The sequence below is a fragment of the Passer montanus genome, unplaced genomic scaffold (assembly GCF_014805655.1).
Source record: "Passer montanus isolate IOZ18808 unplaced genomic scaffold, ASM1480565v1 scaffold36, whole genome shotgun sequence".
Lineage (NCBI taxonomy): Eukaryota > Metazoa > Chordata > Aves > Passeriformes > Passeridae > Passer > Passer montanus.
Genome location: NW_024368374.1, coordinates 4,419,409 through 4,443,953, shown reverse-complemented (window position 1 = coordinate 4,443,953; position 24,545 = coordinate 4,419,409). Strand labels below are relative to the sequence as shown.

General features: G+C 37.7%; 1 protein-coding gene across 4 annotated transcripts in view; it reads right to left on the bottom strand.

The window, feature by feature from the left end:
- Positions 1-24,545, bottom strand: part of DGKH (diacylglycerol kinase eta) — a 159,851-nt gene that overhangs the window by 67,912 nt on the left and 67,394 nt on the right. For 2 of the 4 annotated variants that reach the window (XM_039716582.1, XM_039716583.1), the window contains exons 3-4: positions 11,645-11,755; positions 9,341-9,421 (exon numbers count right to left, since the gene is read on the bottom strand). The exons of 1 other annotated variant lie outside the window; for it this stretch is intronic. In XM_039716582.1, coding sequence (XP_039572516.1) covers positions 9,341-9,421; positions 11,645-11,755 — 192 coding nt within the window. Of the gene's footprint in view, positions 1-9,340; positions 9,422-11,644; positions 11,756-24,545 lie in introns of those variants that run through there. One more of the 4 variants, XM_039716586.1, reaches the window with a different exon arrangement.

The following is a 24,545-nucleotide window of genomic DNA, read 5'->3' as shown; positions in this document are numbered from 1 at the left end:
ATACATGGACATACTGCAGACATTCCAGTGAAGGGACTGGAGTATGGGATATGTGAGGAGAGCCTGAGGGACCTACAACTGTTTAGCCTGGAGAAGGTTCAGGGGTATCTTATATATGTAAACTCCTGAAAGGAGATGCAAAGAGGACAGAGCCAGGCTCTTTCCAGTGGTGCCCAGTGAAAAGCTAGGAGGTAATGGGCACAAACTGAGACATGAGAGGCTCTCTGTGAATATCAGGAAACAATGTTTTACAGTGAGGGTGACTGAGCACTGGCACTGTTTGCTCAAGGCAGTTGTGAAGTCTCCACCCTTGGAGATACTAAAAAGCCACCTAGACACAGCCTTGACTATGTAGTCCTGCTTCAGCAAAGGGGGTGGACCAGATGGCCTTCAGAGGCCACTTCCAACCCACAAATCACTTCATGATTCTGTGAAAACAGAATCCAGGTAAATCAAGTCATCCAGTTACATGTTCAGCCTTGAACTGCTAAAGTATCCAGCAAACATCACTTTGTCAGAAATCCAGTTCCACAAATCAACCTCATATATTCAATTTCAACCAACTGCTAACAGAAAAACCTTTTTCCTGCAGAAGTACAACTTTATAAAGAGACAATTATAAGAAGCAGGGTAGGAAAGTTCCATGGATTTGGACCAAAGAATTGGAAATTTATTTTAAATCAGCATTTAAATACAGCAAAACCAATAAACCATTCTTGTAAATGTAAACTGGAAACTGCTATATATAGTTAGTTCAAGGCCTGCATGTTTCTTTAAAGTCCTTACATAAAGACTTCTTCAGCATGTTAGTTTCACACTGCTGTGCCCTTAGCTTTGGTTTCACCAGCTCACTACACATCTATCAGATGGGATGACTTCTCAGCTTTAGGGAAAACATGTAGTTATATATTTAATGGCACTAGGTGCAAATTTATACAAAATAAACCAGCAAAGGATGATTTTTTTCCCTGTCTGTAATAACAGATTCCTGTTTAAACATCGTTCAGCTGCCTAAAGCCAGGGATACTTGTTCACAAGAAACAGGAAATTTTTTCAAAGTTTACACCAGTGACTTTATTTATAAAATTATCTGGTAAACAGGAACTGCAGTGAGGGATACTATCTGAGGTTTATCCAGGTATTTTAACCACTTTTAAAGCATGAATAGAAAGAAATGTCAGGGAATAGGTTATGAGTAAAAGTGCAGGAAGAATGAAATCTGGCTTATACTTCACACATACAAAATGCTTCACCAGTGAAAAATGTAAATTTTCTGCAAGCTATTTTTGAAAAATTTCTGCCAAGCATGAAATGTGTGGAAAACAAGCTCCAGGCAAATGCAACTTAAATCCAAATATACAATATAGACCGCAATGGTCACATTTTTAAGTATCTCCTTTTTTCTCTCTGAAAAGTGTTCAGCTTCCTTGTAACAGATCAATCTCAAGCAACTTATCTATGGATTTTTAGCATCACAGCTGAAATGTTTTATTGCTTTTTCATAATGAAACTTAAAGCTTCAACATCTCCAGACACTCTAGGGAAAGGGACAGTGCATCAAGTCAGAGATAAGGCGCTTAGAACTTGGAAAGAGCTCTCAGCTTCGTTACATTTTTTTTGACACTGTCAGAGGATGGGAGGGGAAGGGGAGGGGAAATGAGCAAGTGCTAAATGGAAGAAAAAACCCTAAATGCATCACAAGTGCACACTAATTGCTTTTGTCTAATTTTTCTTCTCCTAAGCATATTAATTTGCTATTTCAGTTTTTGTCTTACTTCTAAACTGCCTGAATATAGAAAAAAAAAAATCCCAACCCTGAGTAGAAAATTGAACAAAATGGAATCCAAAGCACTTCCCCTCTCTTTCTGTGGTTTGGGTGTTGCTCAGGCTGGGAGCATCAAAAAGCCTACATCACTTAGAGGCTAATCACCATCTGTATGAAACAGCAGATAGTTCACAACCAGGGAAAAGGTAAATCCATTCCAAGAGTCAGCTATTGGCGCAAAGCTGAGTCATGCTGGTAAAGCCAGCAGAGGTACTTGAGCCATTTCCAGACATGTTGTACCTCCTGGAGACAAGAAGAGGCCCCAGCACCTTTGCAGATGTTACTGCAGGATCTGTCAGCCCTGCTCTACAGTGCCAACAGGGCATGGGGAACATCTGGATGTGCCATTACCCCATCTTTAAACAGTGCCATGCACTGACCCTTCTGATAATCCCAAGGGCAAAATTTAAAATATGGTGCCTCTGAGACTAGGATTTAGCTCACCAGAAGACAGTACTTAAAGCAGTCTTCTTCAAATGTGTCTCAACTCCCAGCATCATCAGTATATACTGTTAACATCAACACACAACTGGAATGCACAGGAAATTTCAAAACATACCCAACCCAGGAGATTATTGCAGATCTAAAGGATAAAAACCAGAAACATTTTTCCAAACACAAACCCATTCCTTGCATGTCCCTGTGGTTTATTAAAGGGAGAAGTCAAGCAAGAGTGTCTCCCTTCAAGGGAACATCAACACAGACTATATATAGACATTTACTCAAAATAGATTTTTACAAAGAAAAAAAAATATGGATAGCTGTGCTCCAGAGTATTCTTACAGAGCAAACCAGAAAGATTAATCGATCCAGGCTACAAACAAGGCAATGTTTGCTTAGCAATAGCTGAAATCAAGGGAGTTTACATCAAGTTTGGAACTTCGAGGGCTGACTGCAGAATCTTAGGAGCCTGCCAACAGAGGAGTAGCAAGATGACTTCACCAAACTAAAGAAGTAAGAAAGTGAAAGAAAAGCAGCAGAAAGACCAGAGAAAGACCTGTGTACCTTCAGGTGAGCAGCCCTTTGGAAAAAACCAAACCAGACTGAGATAGAAGAGCATCTGAAAGAGGCCTGAGGCTATCAGCAAAGAAACTATCTCCTGATGTCCACTGAGATGCAACTGCAATAAATTAGATTCTGTAAACATGCAGGACAGCAGCAGAGGAATACCTCCACTAGAATCCATAAGCTTTCTGCACTTAAATAAAGCTCAAGAGCCTGAACTCTGGGCAAATCAAGTCAGTAATAAAATTGATGTGAGCTTATTTGAATTTAAAAAAGAAAAAAAAAAGTTTTAGGATAATTATTCCCAGCTTTAGGAATATCTCTCTTTGTCTCTTAATATTTGAAAAGACAGAATATGTGCCCAAACCCAAAGACGAAAGGTTTTAAACTTCTTGGGAAAAGGCTTGTCTTCTTTCTTCCTGATGTGGTTTAGGGGAGGTTAAGCAATTCACACATTCTGTGAAGTTTTTGCAGTCCCTCAACAACAACTCTGAAAAGATCTCAGTAGCAAGAAAGAAGCAAAATATGTCTAAGTCCAGAGAAATTAATGCTATCTGTGAAACGCATAACAAAACTCTGGCAACACTGCCAGAGTGTTGCCAACCCTCTGTCTCCCAAGCCCAGGGAGAATATTAGAAGTTAATTCTCTAAAATCAGTTAGAAGTAGCTAATCTCCATGATGCAAACAAAGCTGACTGATGTCAGAAGCAACAGGACTGAAATGAAGTGCTAAGAACAATCTGCCTTTCAGGACTGGTTGCAATATTCAACTTGAAATCTTGACAAATCAGAAGAATTGGGCTTCCAGTATAACTGGGTCACCTCCCATTTAAAACAGCAGCTGCACAAGAGGATTCAAAGATGAAAAGAATTACTTTATCCTTTAAGCTGGTTCCACATAAGACATATGCCAATAAACTTTACATCCCCAACCTAGACATAGGATATGCTACATTCAGAAATATGGATAGGAAATAAGGTAATCAACGGTCTGTAAGAAAACAATAGAAACTAGAAGACGACAATATAAATTTTAACTACACTTGAAGCACAGTTGCTCCAATAGAATATTTCGTTTCACTAACCTATAGAAAAACCTAATCGTCTAAAAATAATATATCCAAGGATAATCAGCATATATAAATATTTTGGTTTTTCAAAATCTATCAAAATTTACAGAATACCAAGAAAACCATAGACAGCTGCAAAATCTTTTTGTTGTTGTTTAAAACATATTAAGCTGAATTCCCTGCTTTTCAGTCCAAGTGAACTCATACGTCTGACCAAAAAAAGGGGAAATCAGAGAAAAAAAAAATTTTGCAACAAAGTTACATTCAGGGACTAAGTTTAATGAAATGCCATTCATTTTGTTTGGGTCTTTTTTAGTATAAAAAGAAAAAATACATTAAAAAATTAACCCATTAAGGGATTAATTCATTAAAGGAATTAAATTGAACAACATGAAGTACTTCTGTTCAGGAAAGTTAAAAGATCAGGCTGATCCATAATCATGTTTAATTCAGTCATTGAACTGAAAAGACCAATTATTAAACTGAAAAGACCATCATGCAATGAGATTAAAAGCTAAGAGATTTTAAAAAGAAGGAATAAAAAGAATTTTTAATATGAAAAAATATTAATAGATAATAAGGAGCTTATTATTCTCCAACAAAATTTTGTGGCATGATTCTTAAACTGTAAGAGAAGTGTAAAGAAGCAATACAGGAATACTTGCAGACAGCACAAAATTTTGATTACTTAGTTCCCCCTCTTGATCTCCAAGCCACTTCAAAGCGAGCCAAGCAATGTATTAAGTAGAGAGTACAGTGACTTGAAAAATTTCAGCATTAGTAAAAACAAAGAAATACACACCACAGAAGCAGAGATTAAATATTTATGTGTTACAGACAGCTCCAAATTAACAGAAGAAGGATCTTAGTACCAAAATACGGGACACAAAAATTCACACTATGCCACTGCAGAAAACAGACAAATCTTGGGATCCATAAGGAATGTTACTGAGCATTAATTTATAAAATAATCCCAGATGTCTGTGACTTGGGCTTCCTTGAGTGTCAAGCATGTAACATCACTTACAAGATGATGCTGCAGAGTAACAATCAGGAGAACAGCAAGAATAGGTAAGAGTATAGAAGAATGTTGACAAATATTATTTACCTTGGAAAATAGTTAAATCAAATGAAGGTAATAAAAAATATAAAATATAAAACTGAAATAGTTTATACGTTTCTACTGCCTTTGCATCATAACACCAGGTGAGAAAACTTTATTAAAGCCCAGCACTTTAAATGTTCTCCATGGAAGTATTTTTTTCACAGAATAAATAATCAGGACTCTATGGTCTATATGGTCTGAAGCATTGCTAAAACCAATACATCAGCAAAAATGTACTATGTTAGACATTTCTGCAAGCATATCCAGAATCCTCGTAATCAGCGTTATTAGCTGGAACATAAAGTCTCCTTTCCAGCCAGTCTCTAATTACTAAAACTCACAGTAGGCTTTCCAGGATAGCAGATCTGCCTACTGCAGCTTCCTCCCCCTCAAGATGACAATTTTCAGAAGATGAATATTAACAAAAAGCACTTGATTCAGCACCTGATTCAGAAAGCTGAAAGCAAGGGCCTACATTTTAGGTGTCCTGGATGACAAAGCTGCTACTGTAGCTAAGGGAGAATCAGTCAATAAATCATTGGAGTCTAAACTGAATTGAGCAATTACAGAAATCTGCTTTGAAGACCTATTAATTTTCTTTTAGATACCTAAATTTAGGGGCCTATAAACCCATCATCAAGTCCCACCCAGAAGTTAGAACAAGTTGAATCCCTATCCTGAGTATCACATAGTATGTTAACTCTCATATTCCTGGAGGGGACCTTCCAGAATGTCAGAGAAATTATTTCCTCTGTTACTCTTAGATGCAATTAGATAAAGCCAGCTATACAAAGTAGTGCCTCAAAACCAGTATTTTATCGTATTATTATTTTCCATCACATTTACTGTCAAAAAAACCCATAACTGAATTAAGACTTTCAAACAAAAGTTTGGATGGATTAAAATACAGGTGCTGCCACATGAAGCCTGTGCATTTAACACGAGACTTTTAAGACAGATTTATAGTAGCCCAGTGCATTTTATATAACCATGTGGCTCAACTACTGAGGGCCAGCATGCTTAACATCTACAGATTTTTTTCCTCAGCAACATGCATAGTTCTTCAGCCTCAAAAGCAAGGCAGAGGGAAAAAACTTAAGCCCAAATTTCACCAAAGATAGTTTCATTTTAAATCACAATCCATAATCACCTCTGTTGCCCTGAGGAACATTGTCTGAATATGCCTGTTCAAGAATCCTTTTAGTATTTTAAAATCCCTTCCCTTATACCTGTTAGAACAAAAGCACACCACCACTGCTCTGCAAGCCCACACCTGCACACCAGAGAACACTTCAGCCCCATTCGGTCTCAAATCTTGTTTTAAGAACAATAAAGAGGATTTGTCTAAATGCACTCAAGGTACCAACAAGCCTACTTGCATCCCTGCAAACCAAAATGAACACGGAATTACAGCTCTCAGCAGAACTGGTCACTGCCCCATCTGCTTCTGTGCAATGAGGGTGGGAGACTGATTCATGCCAGGAGCCTCCCCAAAGGGGTAACATGCTGAGCAGCTACACTCCTCTGGCTGTGCTGAGCCAACATAAACCAGCCCCCGAGGCAGAAGCAAAGTTCTGGGGGAAAACAGAGTACCCAATATCACTATGAGGACTCAGCACTCACCCACGCCACTGAACTGGCCATGGGCTGAGCAAACGCCCCCTGGGTTCCTGATGTGGCTGATGGACAGGGTGATGCAAATCTCTCACTGGCTGCTGGAATCTCTTCTCTCTCTTCCCATAGACTTGGGACACTAGTACCTAACAAGGCAGTTGGAAGAACCCAGCCTTGAGTGTCTTATATAAAGGCTCTGAAGTCAATGGACACCTTTCCTTCTAGGTTACCTATTAACCTCTAGGTAAGGATGCTCAGAACTACAAAACAATTATAAACTCTTAAAAGGCAAGGTTGTACACTAGAAACTAATTGCTAGAAGTCAGTTGATTGTTCACTGAAAGGTAATATCATCAGCAACAAGGAAAAAAATGAAACAAATTAGCTGATTAAAGTTTATCAGCTCTGTATTTTAATTAACAGATGTTATGTACCTCAAATTTTCCTTTAACTTCAACTTGTTTGCAGAGAGATAGCAAAAGCAATTCTGGTGAACAAACAGTGGCATTTAGTTACATAAAATATTCTGCAAGCTTGTGCATTACAAATAAACTCAACCTTAAATTTGTGTGTTATGACTAATTTTAGGACTTGAGTTTTATCCAAAATAAGAGCATGGAAAAACTTGACACACACACCTCTGCCTTCAAACAGACAAACTAGAAAGGGCAAAAGAAGGCAAAACAGTAATTTCTACAAGCTGGGAGTGGGAAATTGAGGGGACAGGGTGCGATCTAAGTGAAATGACAAAATTATTTTCAAACAAAAAATTAAAATATTTTTTAATATAAATTTGTAAAGGTGTGTTTTCCTGGAAAATTTGTCCTTTGGTGTATATTCCATCCACATCAGTTTGTGTTAAAAATATTATCTACTGGGACAAAGAAACAAGAGGAGTACATTAACTAGAGTAGGCTAAAGTTAAGAATTTAATTTTTGCTTTTTTTTTAACAAAGAGAATGCTAACAGATCACTTAGAACATAAATAAAAAGACCAGTAATTTTAAGAAAGGCAGAATCACCTTTTTAAGATGGAAGAAGATAAAAATGCAAAAAGAAAAGTTTCTTTTTATTTATAAGGAGTATTGCTGGAGAGCTAACCACCCACTCCACTCCCAGCCCCTGAGTCCAAGCCAGTGCAGACGAGGTCAGAGATGTCTCACTTCACAGAGCTGTGTTGCTGGGAGACCGGGTTAGGCAAACACAAAGAAAGAAGTCAAAAGATTAAGCAAGATGACGACTATTACCATATTTCACAGTCAAATCAGACGACTCTTCAATCCAGGAGAACTTTACATCCAAATAATTTTTCAAAATGAATTTAAGGACTCCTTAGAGAAAACACTGTTTGCCCTAAAGTACCTAGGACATGAAAATAAACAGTATCTCTGAAGCTGTTAAAGCTGTAGCCAGAGATTTCCTTTTTCACTACTGTCTTCCCTGGAAGTCTTGATACCAGAAGCAAAACATGATTTTGGTGAAGAATGGGATGCTGAATGGGCCTAAAGGATTACAAAGGATACCAAAACACCAAGTATTGAAAAAGGGAGGGGGGGGATGAGCAGGGGGGAACAAACCCCAAAAAAACCATCCCACTTTTCTGAAGAAGCAGAACTTTTAGGCAACAGAAAGAACCTTTCCAAAAGACAGGCTAGTACCTTACACAGCCACCACCTCACCTGAGACTTTCTGTCAAAGTAGTTTTTTTAACTGCATTCTTAGTCAGTAAAGCAGCTTAGACTGACACAACGCACTGGGCTGTCAATGCCAACACGAGCACATCTTTGAAGTGCTCTGACTGCTTCAGCAGCTGCCTGGGAGGTACCACAGCAAAGAGAAAATATGAACCTCTCATGAGGCTTGCATTTGACTGCTTTGGAGAAGGAAGACTGGTAATATGAACTAATATTGGTCACCTGGGGAATTAAAAATGTTAGGAAAATCAAAAATTAACCTTTTAATAGAGATATGCAGTTAAGGAATGTCTCTAGAAGAAGAAGCCATTACAGTTAGTGGAACATCTTAAGATATCCTTCAAAAGGACAACTTCACCAATGGTATTCCTCATAACCAACTCATGTTCAAGATCTTTTTTTTCCAAAGGCTAAGAATCAGCAGAGGAACTGTGTCAGACATTATCACTTAGTTCTAACAGACAGCTGAACAATAAATGAAGGATCATTTGTGTAAAAAACACCCGTGAACTCAGAGAAATAGTCCAGTATTATTATATAGAACAGTACTCTATGTTCTTACAGCAGCATCAGAATCAAGGTACAACTGTAGGGACAGCTTTTCCATGTGTCTTAAAAACATATATAGATATGATTGGCAGTGAAAAAAGTAAAACACATTCCAATATAGGAAGAAACCAAAAATGTTAAGAAAATTAAAACAAAAACACAATTACATTTGATTTAATTCAGCATGTCACCTCAAAGAGAAACTATAGCACAAACCCATAATAAGCACTAAGTACTGAATCTTGTGTTTTTGAGGCCTTCTATCATCATCTTTTGAAACAACTGTCATCTCACATTTCTGCTCACTGAAATAAAATGCTGTATAGCTGACATGGTATTATTCTCATACATTAAAGCATTTCCAAAAAAAGACATTTTATTTCCAAACAGAGGAAAATAAGCAACTGAGAAGATCCTTGATTTTCTTAGTAACAGTCTATCCACAGCCTTCAAAAACAGTGTTAAAATTGTTCCATACCGTGAAGCTGTTGTTGACATTTTTTGTGCTTGATTCAGCTACACTGGCATCTGACAGGTCAACTTCATCAAATATTAGAGACTGTGAAGGGAAAAGAACATAGAAGCATTAAATTAAGCCTGGGCCCACTTTCAGCTATGCTTACAAAATGTGCTTTAATTTCATTGCATCTATTCCAATTACAAAATAAAAATAGAAAATAAAAGTAGCAAAAAAAATAGAACACACTGATGATGTGATAAAATTTCATAATTGGCCCTAAACACAGTCCTTGCTATTCTAAATGGTACATGAGAGCATAAAAAAGGGCTCAATAATCATATTGCTTTAAAATCTCTTTTAAAAGAAGGGGTTTTTTTTACATGAAGCTTTAGAGTGTCGACTGTGCAGCATAAATGCAGTGTCAGAGGAAAGAGATTCACACACAGCAAAATGTAAATTAATTATTTAATTTTAGGATGGAACCCTAAAGTCACATAGGAAGCTATGATATAGTATCCATATGAGAAGATGCATCTCAAAGGGCTGAACTGATCCCCTCTACTCCTTTGTCTGATGTTCAAACATGAGAAATTTATGTCTACTCTAAACACTCCAGCCTCTGGAAAAGGATCAATTAGGTTTTGTTATGCTAATGATGGGTTTTGTAACACAGAAGAGCAGTCCAACAAAAATGTCTGGTTTTTTAGCCCTAACATATTTTTCTTCTTCCATGCCACAGGGAGGAGAATCAATACTGGGGGAGTTTCAGCATGCCTGGATTCAGCATGCCTTTGAGTATCAGCACAATTGCCTACTCGTATCCTCTTTTCTCATCTTTATCATAGAATCACAGAATGGTTTTAGTTGGAAGGGACCTTAAAGATCATACCTCCAAACCCCCTGCCATGGTCCAGGTAGCTCAAAGGCCCACCCAACCTGGCCTTGAACATTTCCAGGGACAGGGCATCCACAGCTTCTCTGAGCAGCCTGTGCCAGGGTCTCACCACCCCTACAGTAAAGAGCATCTTTCTGCCTAATATCCAGGTATGGATATTATGGCTCCTCCTTCAGTTTAAAGCCATTCCCCATTGTCCTATGACCATGTGCCCTTGTAAAATGTCCCCCTCCAGCTCCATTTTACCTCTTCTAGGTACTAGAAGGCTGCTGCAAGGTCCCAGATCTGTCAGTCTGTCTTCATAAGAGAGGTGCTCCAGCCCCCTGCTCATCTTTGGGTCTCTCCTCTGGACATGCTACAACAGTTCCATGGTTCCCAAGACAGCAAGGGCACAGACCTCTTGGAGCGAGACCAACAGAGACCCAAAATATTCCATACTCCTCATCTAACATGGTAGGCTCACATTTTCAAAACATCTCAGCATCGTACTGTGATTTGAGGTTGCCTTTCTCAGAGCTCTTATCTGCCATGCTTATCTTGTATATAAACTGCTCGTGGTCTCACCGATTGCTGAGAGGTTTGACAACAGAGCTCCTGCAGAGCTGGGCTCCCTGAAGCAATGGTGCTTTTCTTGATTCATTATAGCTACACAACAGTGCGCTGAGAAGCTGCAGTCCTACAGTCCCACAAGGAGACATCTCTGTGCCTTTACTTAGAGTTTTGTTGAGAAAACAAGGCTACAGAAGATGATGGAGACATGAAGCACCTCACCTACAGCTTCCATGAGATGCTGCAACCCCACAGGGTAAAGGAGAGTAACACCCACAGCTATGTAACAGCACAATCTGAGTCAGTCAAAATGCTCTTGGCCTCAGCCTTGGGAGGGAGGAAGGAAATGCCTTTCAAAGAGAAGATAAGTATTCCCCTCTGCCCACCCCCAATTCTCCCACCAAAAAAATTCAATAGATGGGAAACAGCTTTTTCCCTTATATATCAGTTTTGGCAGAAAATCAGCCTATCTTGATTTCACGTAAATATTTCTATGGGTATCAGAGCAGAAGAGTTTTAATAGAATGCAGCCTTAGTGATAACTTTTAAGCATTATCCAGTTATTACTTTTTTGACTATCTGAGAGCCACAAAAAACCCCACAACTCCTTAAAATGTCTTTATTATTTGTCTGAATAGACAAAAAGGTTAAAATAACTGTGATAAACTTCATACGAAAAAAATCAGGAGATATTACCAATCTCTCTTAAAGCTAATTTAACCCATTATATCCTATATACAGCAGTTTTTACATAAAACATTTGTGAACTAATAATTAAATTATTATTATTAAACTGATTAAATGTATTAAACTTGTAAACCTAAACAAAAAATGAAGTTACAAGTAAATGGCATTAGACACTAGTAGCATAGAATTACCTTTGAATCCTTAGCATAGTAAAGGGTACGACCTCGAAGTTTGAAATAGCGCTTTTTCCACCTCTGAAAAGAGCTGGTTTGCTTCAGTAGTAATCCTTCTTTTATACTTGTCTGAAAAATATTAAAATATAGAAACATGTAGAAACAGCTACAACAGAAACAACACATATAAAGTTATGATTTTTTAAATTTATGTTACACCTCAATATAACTGTGAATTTAAACTTTATTTATTCACATTAAATAGACACTAATTCTTCAGACCACCAGTTTTTGCATTGCTATTTTTTAAATAATTACAAAGTTGACAAAATGTTAATTTTACATGTAAACTGCAGAGGCAGTCAAGAGGCATATAATTATTCTGAAGATACACACAAAATAATTCAATTGTCTGGATAGCTGCAAAGCCACAAATATTAAACTGATGGTGGCACAACATGGGAAAAAATACTAAAACCATCAACAGAAGGTAATTTCCAGTTCCAAAACTGATTATGTTGAGGAGAAAAACAATTTTCACACCAATACTAATTCAACAGGGTACTTAAATATGTCTGATTCAAGCACAAGAATGACTTTAAAATAGAGGGAATAATCCAGTTTGATGCAAGTCATGCAAGACTTTGAGTGTGTTGCAGAATTGAAGCCTTCATCATGAAATCAGCTAAGTATTAGAGATAATTATTATTTGGAAAGTGTGAGAGCCATAACAGATAGGGATATTTTTACCATGTACATCTTTTTAGGCAAAAAATTACTCACTGATCCAAACCTTTCCACTGCATACTGAATCCTGTTTATATAAATCCCATTTTTAAAATGAGTAAGAGGCCAATTAGTATATTTTAAAGATGTGTGCTTTTTGCACCAGTGTGTATGGGATTCATCCGATTAGAGAAATTCTCCACTTAATTAGACAAAACTACAGAAACACAGAATAATAATTGCACGAGTCTCAAATTTTCTTCAGTGGTGAAGCACACAAGATGTAGGAAAAAGAGCAAGTATGTTTGGCTATTATATTGCAAAATTACTATTTCCAGAACATTTCCCATTTGTAATGTTATAACATGGTAAGAATCTTATAATACAATTTCTGGATAATGTGGGACAAACATCATTTGAAGTTATTCTAGAGCTTCTGGAAACTTAACCAAGACCAAAAGTTTATAAACATCTTCTATTATCAGATGTGAAATTCTCTTGAACTTTAATGCAAGTAATAAAAACACAGAAAAAGCAGAAAGCACTTTACTGTTCCTACCATTTCCTCGAAATGAGAAACACTGCTGTTATGTACAGAGATCCCAACCTTAATTTAGATAGCCCTAACGTCACAAACCAAAAATGTGGTCCAACGATCACAAAGCAATGGAATTAATGCCCTCAAAAAAGCAACCCTCTCCAATCAAACACTGTAGCTGAAAGTTTAGATTTGTCAAAGTTTCCTTCACATGCCAACGCCTGGACCAGTGGATTCAGTCTCAGCCCTACTGCTCTAGCTAAGGGATAGCAATTCTCAGTGGAAAGGGTCTGCTCACCAAACCCCATTTTAAGACACTTTGCAATTTTATGATCAGACCCCAAGATAAGCTAGTTTTCCGTGATATAATTAGATTTAATCAGTTAGCAAATACAAGCACTTCTTCAAAGTTGTCTGCTGTAGCCATGCAGCACCTGTGCTTCATAGCATGCTCTGAGATTTTGGAAGCTCATCACGAGTATGGGAGCAGACGACTTGTGTGTTTCTCAAGGGTCAGAAGATGCTAAGACTAGAGAAATTCAGTTCCAAGGAAATGGTACTCCACATTAATGACAGACACTGACTTACTGCAAAAATTTCCTAAATGGAAGGAAATCCACACTCCCTAAAGTGCACTAGGTATTGTAGGAGACACAGAACATATATTGTGCTTAATACTTTTGCGAATTTTAAACTCTGTTAAAAAAACATAACACTCCCTTAACCTTGATGTATTACTCATGAAAGAATTAGTTAAGTCTTTCTTGTCATTTTTATGCATACTAAACCATTGTCTCCTACTTACTCCTTAAACACCAATATCCCTAATAATAAACCAATACCTTCAAAATTACATCTATTTTGAAAGTCAGACATTTGAAATTAGCTTCTTAATGCTGGCAGTAAATAACCTCGCAGACTCTACAGAATTTATTTTTGCATAATTTTTTTTTTTAAATCTGGTCAACATTTACTCAAGAAGTAGAAGTACTTAATGAAATTTACATTTTACCAAAAATAACTACATTGGGCTGAGGTTTGACCATCTTAAATAGAAAAATCCCTGGCTGCAGGCATCAAAACTGAGCACAAAGCTTTAGCCCAATATCCTTAATTAACTTTATTTAGATGCTAAAATGTTTAAAATTCCATCTGCCAATGAGTCATTAAGTAATCTGCTAATAATACTTTCCTGAGTCTATACCAAGTAAGGGCCTTTCCAGTAATTTGAGATTGGAAGGGACCTCCCAGGTTGTTGAATTTGGGTCCTCATTATTTCCTAGGCACAGGTCATGTTAAGTTTTTCAAAAGCAATGATCAGGCTATAACTACACCTTAAGAAAGTAGTTATTTTTCTTCTCCCCATGGCAATTAAGACAGTGCTGCAAGATCTCACTGTTCTGAGAAGCCTTTTTATAATTAATCCCAGCTGGACATTAAATCTGAAGCATAAGCAATAATCACTCCAATTACATTAACTTCTTTCCTACTGTAATTTAGGAGAAACAAGAAGTACAGATCCCACAATCCCACACTACTTTTCACTTTTACAGAACTACCTCCCATCAGCTTGCCAAAACCTCTGAACTTCCCCATCCTGCATCTCATGTCATCTAGTAATACAATGTCCCTCCAGAAGTATAGAACTATAATTAGAACAGAATAGAACAGAATCCTTAACAATCTTTACTATTTTAGCCATTAGTAAAGAAAATTATTGCCACTATTACAATCACAACATCACAGCGTTCCACTGGGGTATATCTTGCAGAAGAAATCTAATTATAAAAATCACAGCCATTTTTCATAAAATTAAGGAGTACATATGTGTTCAATTATCCAAGAATGTCAAATGCAACTCTGCAACTCCAAAATCTCAACAACAACAAAAAAAAATTGGATTTGGGGGTATACGGATCACTAAAAATGAGAAACATCCTCTTTTTTATCAGCAGATTTTATAGTGTCCAGTATATAATACCTGAAAAGTCAAACCAACAATTTTTATTTAAAAGAAAACCAACCACATTGCCTTACTTCTAATTCACTCATTTTGTAAAGCCCCACATTTCTGCAAAGGTAAATTTTTTACTTCTGCTGCTGCCAGAAAGACAGAAAGAAAGGAGAAAATATTCTGAATTTAAAAAATAATAAACTAATTGTGAACTGATTATTGGCAACTACAAACTAAACCACTACATGATTAGTCTACCCTCTACTTCTTTTCATGTAAATAAGTGGACATGCTGCACAAAATGTATCAGGAGACTGAATAAGAGAACATGAGGAAATTTCTGAAAGTGAAGAGGATGAAAATGAGAACAGGAAAGGCCATAAAACAGGGCAGCCAGATGCAAACAGGAAATTAGGACCATGAAGAAGAATTTTAAGATAACCTTGCAATAGATGCTCATGCTGAGACCAAAATGTTCATAAAGCTCTGAAAGATGAAACACAGCTAGCAGGTTGGCAGGATAATTTTCCAACAGAAGTGTGAGAAGGGTACTCAAGGATGAGAAGGCTACAGGAAAGAAGCTTATCAAATCCTTGGCATCTGCCTTTACCAATGAAGATGATGAGGTACTATCTCACACAGCATGTTCTCCACAACATCAGAACAGCTGCATGGACATGGAGGGCACATATGGAAGTAGTAGACCAACCAAATCACTAAGTCATGTGGGCCAGGTGGCATTGAACTGGGAGCCCTGAGGGTCCCAAAAGGACCACTGATACTAACATTCACTCCTGGCAGGACAGTGGAGTCCACACAAAAGAATATTGCTGAGCCCATACGTATCCAATCAGAAAAAGTCAACAAAGCTTTTGTGAAGGAAAATACTGCCCTGCTACCTACCATGTGTTCAGGAGGTGTAGAGGAAGACAAATAGATAAATTAGAATCCTGTAGACCTGGATTTTCAGAAATCCTTTGACAAGGCTTCCCTCCAAAGAATACGGAAGAAATTTTATTAGAACTAAATTGGGAAAAGGGGCACGGTGGGAACTGAAAGCTGTTTCAAGGAAAAAGCTAAACCTCATTAACATCCTCACATCAACTTCGAATAAAGAGATCTGTGAGTCACAGTTCACAGTTTTCTAAGCTCAACCACAGCCAAAAATGCCATGCAATTTTGCCTATCACTAAAAAAAGCAACAAACCCAAGACAGAATATAATTTTGCTGCTCTATAACACTGTTGTGTCAGACAGTCTGCTCTTTCTAACTCATGAAATGGGGTTAAGAGAAGATACAGAGAAGGACAACACAAATGATTCACAGAACAGTAGCTGCCTCACAACACGAGAGACTGAAGAGCAGAAGACCAAGGGGTGATATGAACAGCGTTTAAAAAAGTGTTAAGGAAAAGTAAGCTGACTGAAGAACTATAGCTCACCAAAGCCCACAACATTATAACACGGAGGAATGCGACAAAACTACATTGAGATCAGCTTAGCAAAGATTAAAAGTAACACATCTTTACACAGAAGGTAGTGATTTTGTGAAGCTTGCTGGCACAAGAGATTGTACAGGCAGACAGCATCAGAAGCACAAAAAAAGAATGGACAAATTCAAGAACAGTGTAGCTGTACGTGGTCCCTTTAATTTGCCATAAGAAAGTACCATGGGAATGCACCAGACTCACATGCTGCTCCTGAACAGCCTTTTCTATTCCACTGCTGAAAGTGGATTATTGTGCAACCAAGCAAAAAATGTCACAGGTTGAGTTTCCACTGTTATGTAGACAGCATCTCTTTTGCTTTCAAGTCTGATGTTCGTATTTGCAAGTGGGCCTAGGCCTTCACTTACCATAACAATGAGTATTTGGATTCTTGACAGACCAGGCAATTAAAGGAAAAAAAAAATAAAGAGAGAGGGATTATATGATGATACTCTTTGATATTAATTCTCTCCTGTAATAATTCCTATTCCCGTGACCTTGTCGAGTACCAGAATAAAACCAACCCCCTTCTTTTCAGTATTGGAACATTTTTACCATCTGCACAGGTAAGGCTTTAGGCAGACAGTGTCTTCATTACTTTACAAGGTAAAATCTCACAGCTCATAGTAACTCAGAGCCCTTAAAATATTCCATGTGTTCAGTGGATTGAAAGTTATTTTTATTATTAAAAATGTGACAATCAAACACTTGATTTATATTAAAATTATGACTCGGGAACTCCAAGCCTGTGATTTTCTTGACAATCTCTGTATAGCAGCTTCCATTACTGTCACTTAGGCTGACAGAATTTTCATTAGTTATGTCAAAATAAAAATAGATTTTATCTACCAAGAATAAAAAACTTCAGCAGCAGCTTACTGCAAGGTTACATTTTTATTGAAGATTCCTGTTCACAGTGAAGGGAGCCTAACATTTGAAAATTAAAACCAAACAATGAATCTATGAATTTATACAGCTAAAAAGCATCAAAATAAATTTGAAAATCAGTATGTTGATGAACTAACATTGTTTTAATATCAAGAAAATCTTAATAAAACAAAATCACCAAGAACTGATAGCTCAGTGGAGCAAATGGAGCTGTATCATGGGGTGCCTAAAGCACAACACTTGCCTCAACTGAGATGCCCCAGGCTGTTGCTGCTAACACATCCTCCAGGTTACACCAGTGACAGAAATCTCAAAATGCAGCAAGTTGCACATGCTCAGTCTGTCACTGTTGATGACAGTTATCCCTCTATTATTAAAGAAAAAAACCCCAGACCAGCTAGCTGTGAGAAAACAGCTTTCCAAAATCTCAGAATGAAAGCCAGTCACACACCCCACCAAAACACTAACTTGTGAGTAAACACAACCATTTCTGTGTAACAATAAACACCATGTTTCTCCGAAGTTATTCTTATACTCAATATTTTGGGGTCATTTGTGTGGATGGACTCTAACCTAAGTAAAACTCCAATACAAATAAACGCAATTATACAGCTGTGCAGTGTCCTTCTTCCTCAACCTTGTTTTCCCTTCATGATCCCTTCCAGCCTATGCCAAGGAAACAGATTTTTGCACTACTATTGTTAAAATAAATAATAATTTTTAGAAATCTTTAAACTTCCTCTAACTGGAACATATGGTAATGCAGTAAGACATGAAGTAAATAAGAAATTACAGAGAAACTGCCATAATAAAAATATCTTAGTAGCAATGTGAAATGCAATTAGCAGACTGATTTAAAAATAGAGGTTATAGCAGGTAACAAATATGAGTAAGATATTGCCATATTAGGATAAAACATTACACTTGGAATTAAAAAAAATAAAAAATAAACAAATACCCTATTTTAGATATAAAGTTCATACTAGATTGAGAATGAAGAAGAAACTTTATCTGCAGTTCAAGTATTTAAACTCCTAATTTCTACTAACGTACAGCATGTTGCTCTCACTCTCTGTTCTCATTAATCAGGGCATGAAACAGCTGCAATTCACTGAAAAAGGATAAAACACTTCACAGGACTGCAACTTGGTGCCAAAGATTTAAGAGTTTTGGTGTTGTAACACAACTCAGCTAACTTTGAGCAGTATTTCACAGCTACCATTTGGAGTTTCAGTAGTTGTTCCTTTTAAATTGCACATGCTCTGACCAGAGAGATTTAAACCAGCTAAGTCTAACTGGTTTTGAGACAGAAGAATATATATGGTACATATTTCACAAATAAAAAATATAAAAAATAAATCTCAAAGAGTCAAAGCATTCAGCTGGAGAGATTTTCTTCCTTTACCAGAATAATCCAGACCCTCTCTCAACTGCAGAGGTGACATTTCATTTTAATCAAAAATCTTCATAAATGGCTTTTTTAAAGATAGGGATTACTTCAGAAGTAATAAAAGTGAAACTATAAAGTCATTAACAATTCCTATTCATACAGACGAAAAAATTATAGGAAAGAATGTTGAAAGACACAGACTTGTAAACAAAGCTGCATGACAAAAAAAAGCATTTTCAGACATAACGTAGCACAAAACTTTCTAAATACTTGTACTCTAATTCTGGTAGTGTTGGTTCAGGTTCAATATATTTACAATTAAGGAGCATGGCTGTTGCAGAATCACAGAACAGCTGAGATTGGAGAGGATCTTTGGAGATCCATACAGTCCAGCCCACCTCACAAAGCAGTTACCTGGAGCAGTTCACCCAAGAATATCTATGTATATCCATACATATATCTGAGTATCTCCAAGGACAGATATTTCACAACTTTCCCAGGCAAATGTTCAACCTGTTTTAATGTCCAATCACCCTCAAAAGAGGGAGGGTAAAAATTAAAAAAATAAAAAAAAGTCAAAAAAAATTTTTTTTCTTGTGTTAAAATGTTGTGGTTTCTGTATTTCAATCTGTGCCTATTGCCTCTTGCCCTGTCACTGGGTACCAGTGAGCCTGACTGCTTTCCTTACTCCCCTCAGACATTTGTATTTATTCATATGATCCCTTCCAGCTTTCTCTTCTTCAGGATAAGCAGTCACAGATCTCTCAGCCTCTTGTCATATCAAAGATCCTCCAGCCTCTTAGCCATTGTTTTGGCCTGCCACTGGACTCTCTCCAGCACGGCCATGTCTGACTGGTACTGAGCAGCCCAGAACTGGGCACAGCACTCAGGGTGTGTCCTCACCAGGGACGAGTAGAAGATCATCTCCCTTGACCTGCTGGAAATTCTCCCAAACACAGCCCAGCATCCTGTTGGTCTTCATTGTCCCATGACCCTCCTCTGCCACACTGCTTTCCAATCAGTCAGCCAGCCTGCCCACTGCTACAGTGGGATAGGATTCTTCCTCCTCAAATGTAAGACATTGCCTTTGTTGAACTTCATGGGGTTTCTGTTGGCCCATTCCTGCAGCATCTCCCTCTCTGAATGGGAGCACAGCCATCTGGTACATCAGACATTTCTCCTCATTTTGCATTGTCCATACACTTGGCAGCTACACCCTGCATTATCATCCAGGCCTTAACGGAGATGTTGCACAGCACTGACCCCAGTAACAACCCCAGGGTTGGGTTTACCCAACTACTGGTTTACCCCCAGGGATAAACCAGTAGTGACTGACCTCTAACTGGACTTTGTGCCACTAATCACCACATGTTTGTTCCATCACCTTCCAAGGAATAGAGATGGAGCAGCTGGTCTGTACTTCCCCAGATCCTCCTTCTTCCTTTTCTTGAATATGAGTGACATTTGCTTTTTTCCAATGCTCAGGAACCTCCCCTAGTGGCTATGACCTTGGAAAGGTAACGGAGAATGGCCTTGCACCGCCATCAAGCAGCTCCCTCAGCACTGCACTGAGATGAGTAGCCCAGAAGGACCACTGGACTTGTGTTCATGCACTTTAAGTATTCCCAAACTTGATGTTCCTTCACCTTCCAGCACTTTCCAACTGGTCACAGGCAGCTGGGATTTCAGAGGGCTGGTGTGAACAGTAAAGACCAGGGTAAAGTCCCATGCCTCATTTAGCAACAGCCATGAGTTTGCCCCACTCTTCCTTCTTCTACTGATGTACTTGCACAAGACCTGTTCATTGGCCTTCACATCCCTTGCTAGACTCTAGTGCAGGTGGGCTTTGGCGTTCCTAATCCCACTCATGCATGACTGCTTCTCTAAATTCCTTCTGGATCACTTGTCATTGCTTTCAGTTTTTGTACACTTCCTTTTAATGTAAGCGTTTTCATAAGTGTCCTGTTCACCCATGCAGTACACTGCTCTTAAGACTGGGACTGTGACAAAAGTCATTCTCTCTGTCTTTTATTTCCATCAGTTCTAAATGTGAAATCCCATGGAGCAAAACGGCACCTTTTTTCTAAGATTTCTTTTCCTAGAATTCCTTACAAATATTACTGAGGAACCTACACCTTGAACAATTTTTTCTCAATGCAGATTTTCTTCTATGAAAATCTACAAGTTCTAGACAATGTCTGGAGGCCAAATTTGCACCAGAAATTCCAGTCCCAGTTACTGTATCTTAATTCTTTCGGAGTTATTAAATTTAGTAGGTGAGTATTTTATAGCTTGATATATTTTGGAGAAAATTAGTTTGTGATGTAATACTGAGTAAGTGCCAAACAGATCTGAAGTTTACTTCCAGGCCACTAACAGCCTTCTGTAAGCAGAGACATTATGCTGGTACATTCACTTGTTTATGCAGCTACACATAAATATTACACATGTACCTACTGAACCATTACAAATATAGGAAACAGCTTATTACCTGTGCTGATGAGTTTCAGTATTTAAAGAGAGCTTATGAAAGACGGACTTTTTAAAAGGGCATGTAGTATCAGGACATGGCAGACAAGAGGGAATGAAACTGAAACAGGGCAGATTTAGATTAGATACAAGGAAGAAATTCTTTCTTGTGAGGGTGCTGAGACACTGGAACAGGTTGCCCAAAGAAGCTATAGATTCCCCATTCCTGGCAGTGTTCAAGGCCAGGTTGGATGGAGCTTTGAGCAACATGGTCTAGTGAAAGGTGTCCCTGCCCATGGCATAGGGGTTGGAAATAGAAGATATTTAATGTCCCTTTGAACACACACCACCATTCCATGATTCCATGCAACAGGAATTGGAGAGCACGAAAGTGACACAGCTGGACACAGCATCTCATAAGACTGCATTCACTGCTTCTGTAAAGATAATCTTCACATGTTCAGTTTCCAATCATAGAATCCCTAGACAGAATCACGGGGGCTCTAGAAACTGAGTTTTCACATGATCTGTCATTACAAAAATACACCACCCTTATTTTCTTTCTATTTGAATGAAGTCTTCATCTGTCAGCTACCCTTGAGCTATTCCCAGAAGACATTTTCCTAAGACATTCATAAAGCCCTCAGTTACAGAGATTCTTTACCACTAAAATTGATTCCCTTCTGTAAACTTTTCTTGTTTCCCTTTAAACATAAATGTGAAAAGCATGCAAAATATTTTTTTAAAAATATATATGGTTAATCAGATTTCCTCTAAGATTTCCTGGTCATATTTCTTTGGTATCTACTCTATTCTGCTTAAAATACCTTTATCTTCATAGTTGCTTACTTGTGTTTAATACAGGTACAAAAAAGTTCTGACATATATCCCATTTCTAAGCATTAAGTACTTAAGGGACATCTGGAGTTGCTATCTTTTCCCTTCAACAAGAGCTGGAGGGCTTTTTAAGATACACCCTAGAAAATTTTGCTTTCTCCTACACTGTGACAGTCATGGAAGGGAGGGTGCAGCCACTCTGAAGTATTTCAGGTCAAGCAGTTAAGTCTGAGCTGTGACAGTACCCTTAGATGCTGCAATGACTGATGTACAACATGCATGCCTTGGGACCTGTAATTTTGAGCAGAAAGGCAGACTAGGTCTCCTGAGCACTAAACCCACCAAAACTTCTAAGCCAGAGCATCCCATTATCTCTGCACTGGAGGCTGAAATACATTAGAACTTTCTCCACATGCAGAGAAAGCCATAGAAAACAAGCTAAAAATAATCAAAAATATATTAATCAGATCAAAGCTGTGTGATAAAAACTTTAAAACTACAGGATGATCCTTACTCTCCTGTAAATTAGAAAGGCTCCAAAGACGAGGCTAGGTAATTGTGGTCTTACACTTAATTCCAAGGAAAGTAATTTGAGCTACTTTTTGTAACACTTTTCTTGTTATAAAACCTCTCGAAGAGGAATATTTTAAGAGAAAAACACTAGTTTAAAATGCCCTTTGACAGAGGTACTGTGAGTTTATGAATTGGTTTCAGACAGTAGACAGAGGTACTGATCACAGAGACCTGGATGAAAGAGACATGACAACGAAGTCAAAGCACCCATACCAAGAGTCAGTTTCTGAATCACCTGAGTAATCACCTGAACTTATTACTCAATTCTTCCAACCAGATTCCTGATATGGTTTTATACCAGCAACAAGTCCGAGAACAAATGTGATTAATACTCCTTTCCTTCTTTCCTTTCCCCCCTTTTTTTTTTCATCTCACCAGAGATGCTTCTCAAACAATTAAGCCATCTGCACACTTGTAACTTTACTAGTTAGGCTGGTTATTGATGCAATTTTTTACAGTTCCGATATAGATAATTTTTTAAATTGTTATCACTTATAATCCTCTGTGAAAGACTCAAATTTAATGGGGTGATAGGTTAATGAAAAACACAACTAAAACGTACTGTTCTGTACATAAAGTATGGTGATTGAAGGCAGGGAACTGTTTTCTTTTCAAGTTCGTCAGTTTTTTTCAAGAATACAGTAGTTTTACTTTTTGCTGCCTTAAACACCAAAGATGAAGGCAAGATGCTCTTGCTGTGACTTGGAGCATCCTTTTGATACCATTTATATTTAACCCAAAAATGGGCTGAATCTGGTCCAGGGCACAAAACAAGGAATTACCATCCCAAGGAGCAGCTTTAAACAATTGAGATATGTAAAAGATTTAGTAAAACACCCTGAGGAAGGAATATGTCAGTTTTAAACTAGGGCCCAACGAAAGTTATATTGCCATTTGTATGCCAAAAGTAGACATAGACAGTTATGTGGAGAGACAAAGGTGGTGCGATATGAGTGAAATGAGAAAGAGGATTCTTTAGGCAGAACTGGCACAAAAGAAGAGCAAGGGATAAAAAGATTATTAAGTCGAGCATCATTGATAATGTGGGAAAAGTCACACACAGATCAACAAGGGTCTCTTGCAGTGTGAGATTACATCCTCCAATTTACAGCAGCCATTCAGATATGCTATGAACAATCAACAGCTATTCATATGAACAACAGTGTTCATTATGAATAATCAATGACTGAGAAAAACTATACTTTGGGGTCTTTACATGAATTTGTTAGTGGATACATGATGTCCCTGATGCCATACAATCCAGCTGAGCTGTTTAACTCACCTACCTAGAAACATTTTCAATAGGCAAACAGGATCAATATTGAACCACAGAGAGAATATGCACTATCAAGAGTAGGGATATCTTTCTGGATAAGCAAGCCTCACAAGTATTAAACAAGAGACTGCTTACCAGTAGTGAGGAGATATACTTTGTATCAAAGTAAAACATTCCAGTTCTAAGGACAGCTGGAAGCTGGTTCTAAGCAGCTGTCTGAAGAAGTTCCACAAAAAAAGTAAAAATACAACCAATTTTAAAATTCCACTAACATTCCACTACTATGAAAAATAAGAACATATGAACTGAGACCAATTAGAGTATAAATGGATACATAAACTGTAAACCCAGGGAAAAAATTGAAAAAGTGAAAAGCACTGTTTATTTCAGAGCAATTGTTGGATAATGTAAATACAGATTTTTTTTTCATACCTCTTAAGACTGATTCGTGTATTCTTAACTAAAAATCAGGATTTGAATAAGAAATTATGACCACTAAGCACTTTTTTGTATTTAATGAAGATCGAGACAGGTTTTTGAAACTGATGGAAGAAAAATCCCTCTCCACAAACTGCCCTGGCAGAGTACACGATGCTAATTTCTACATGAAAAATGCATCAGGTTCAGTCCAGGGCTCAATGGTTGGCAAATACTATAATTAATCCTAGAAATTACCTTCTATAATTGTACTAAGAAATTACTAGGAAATAATGAACATTTTTGAGTACTCTTGGTTTTTACTGTACTCTCTTACATAGCAAAATGTCATGGACACTTCCAA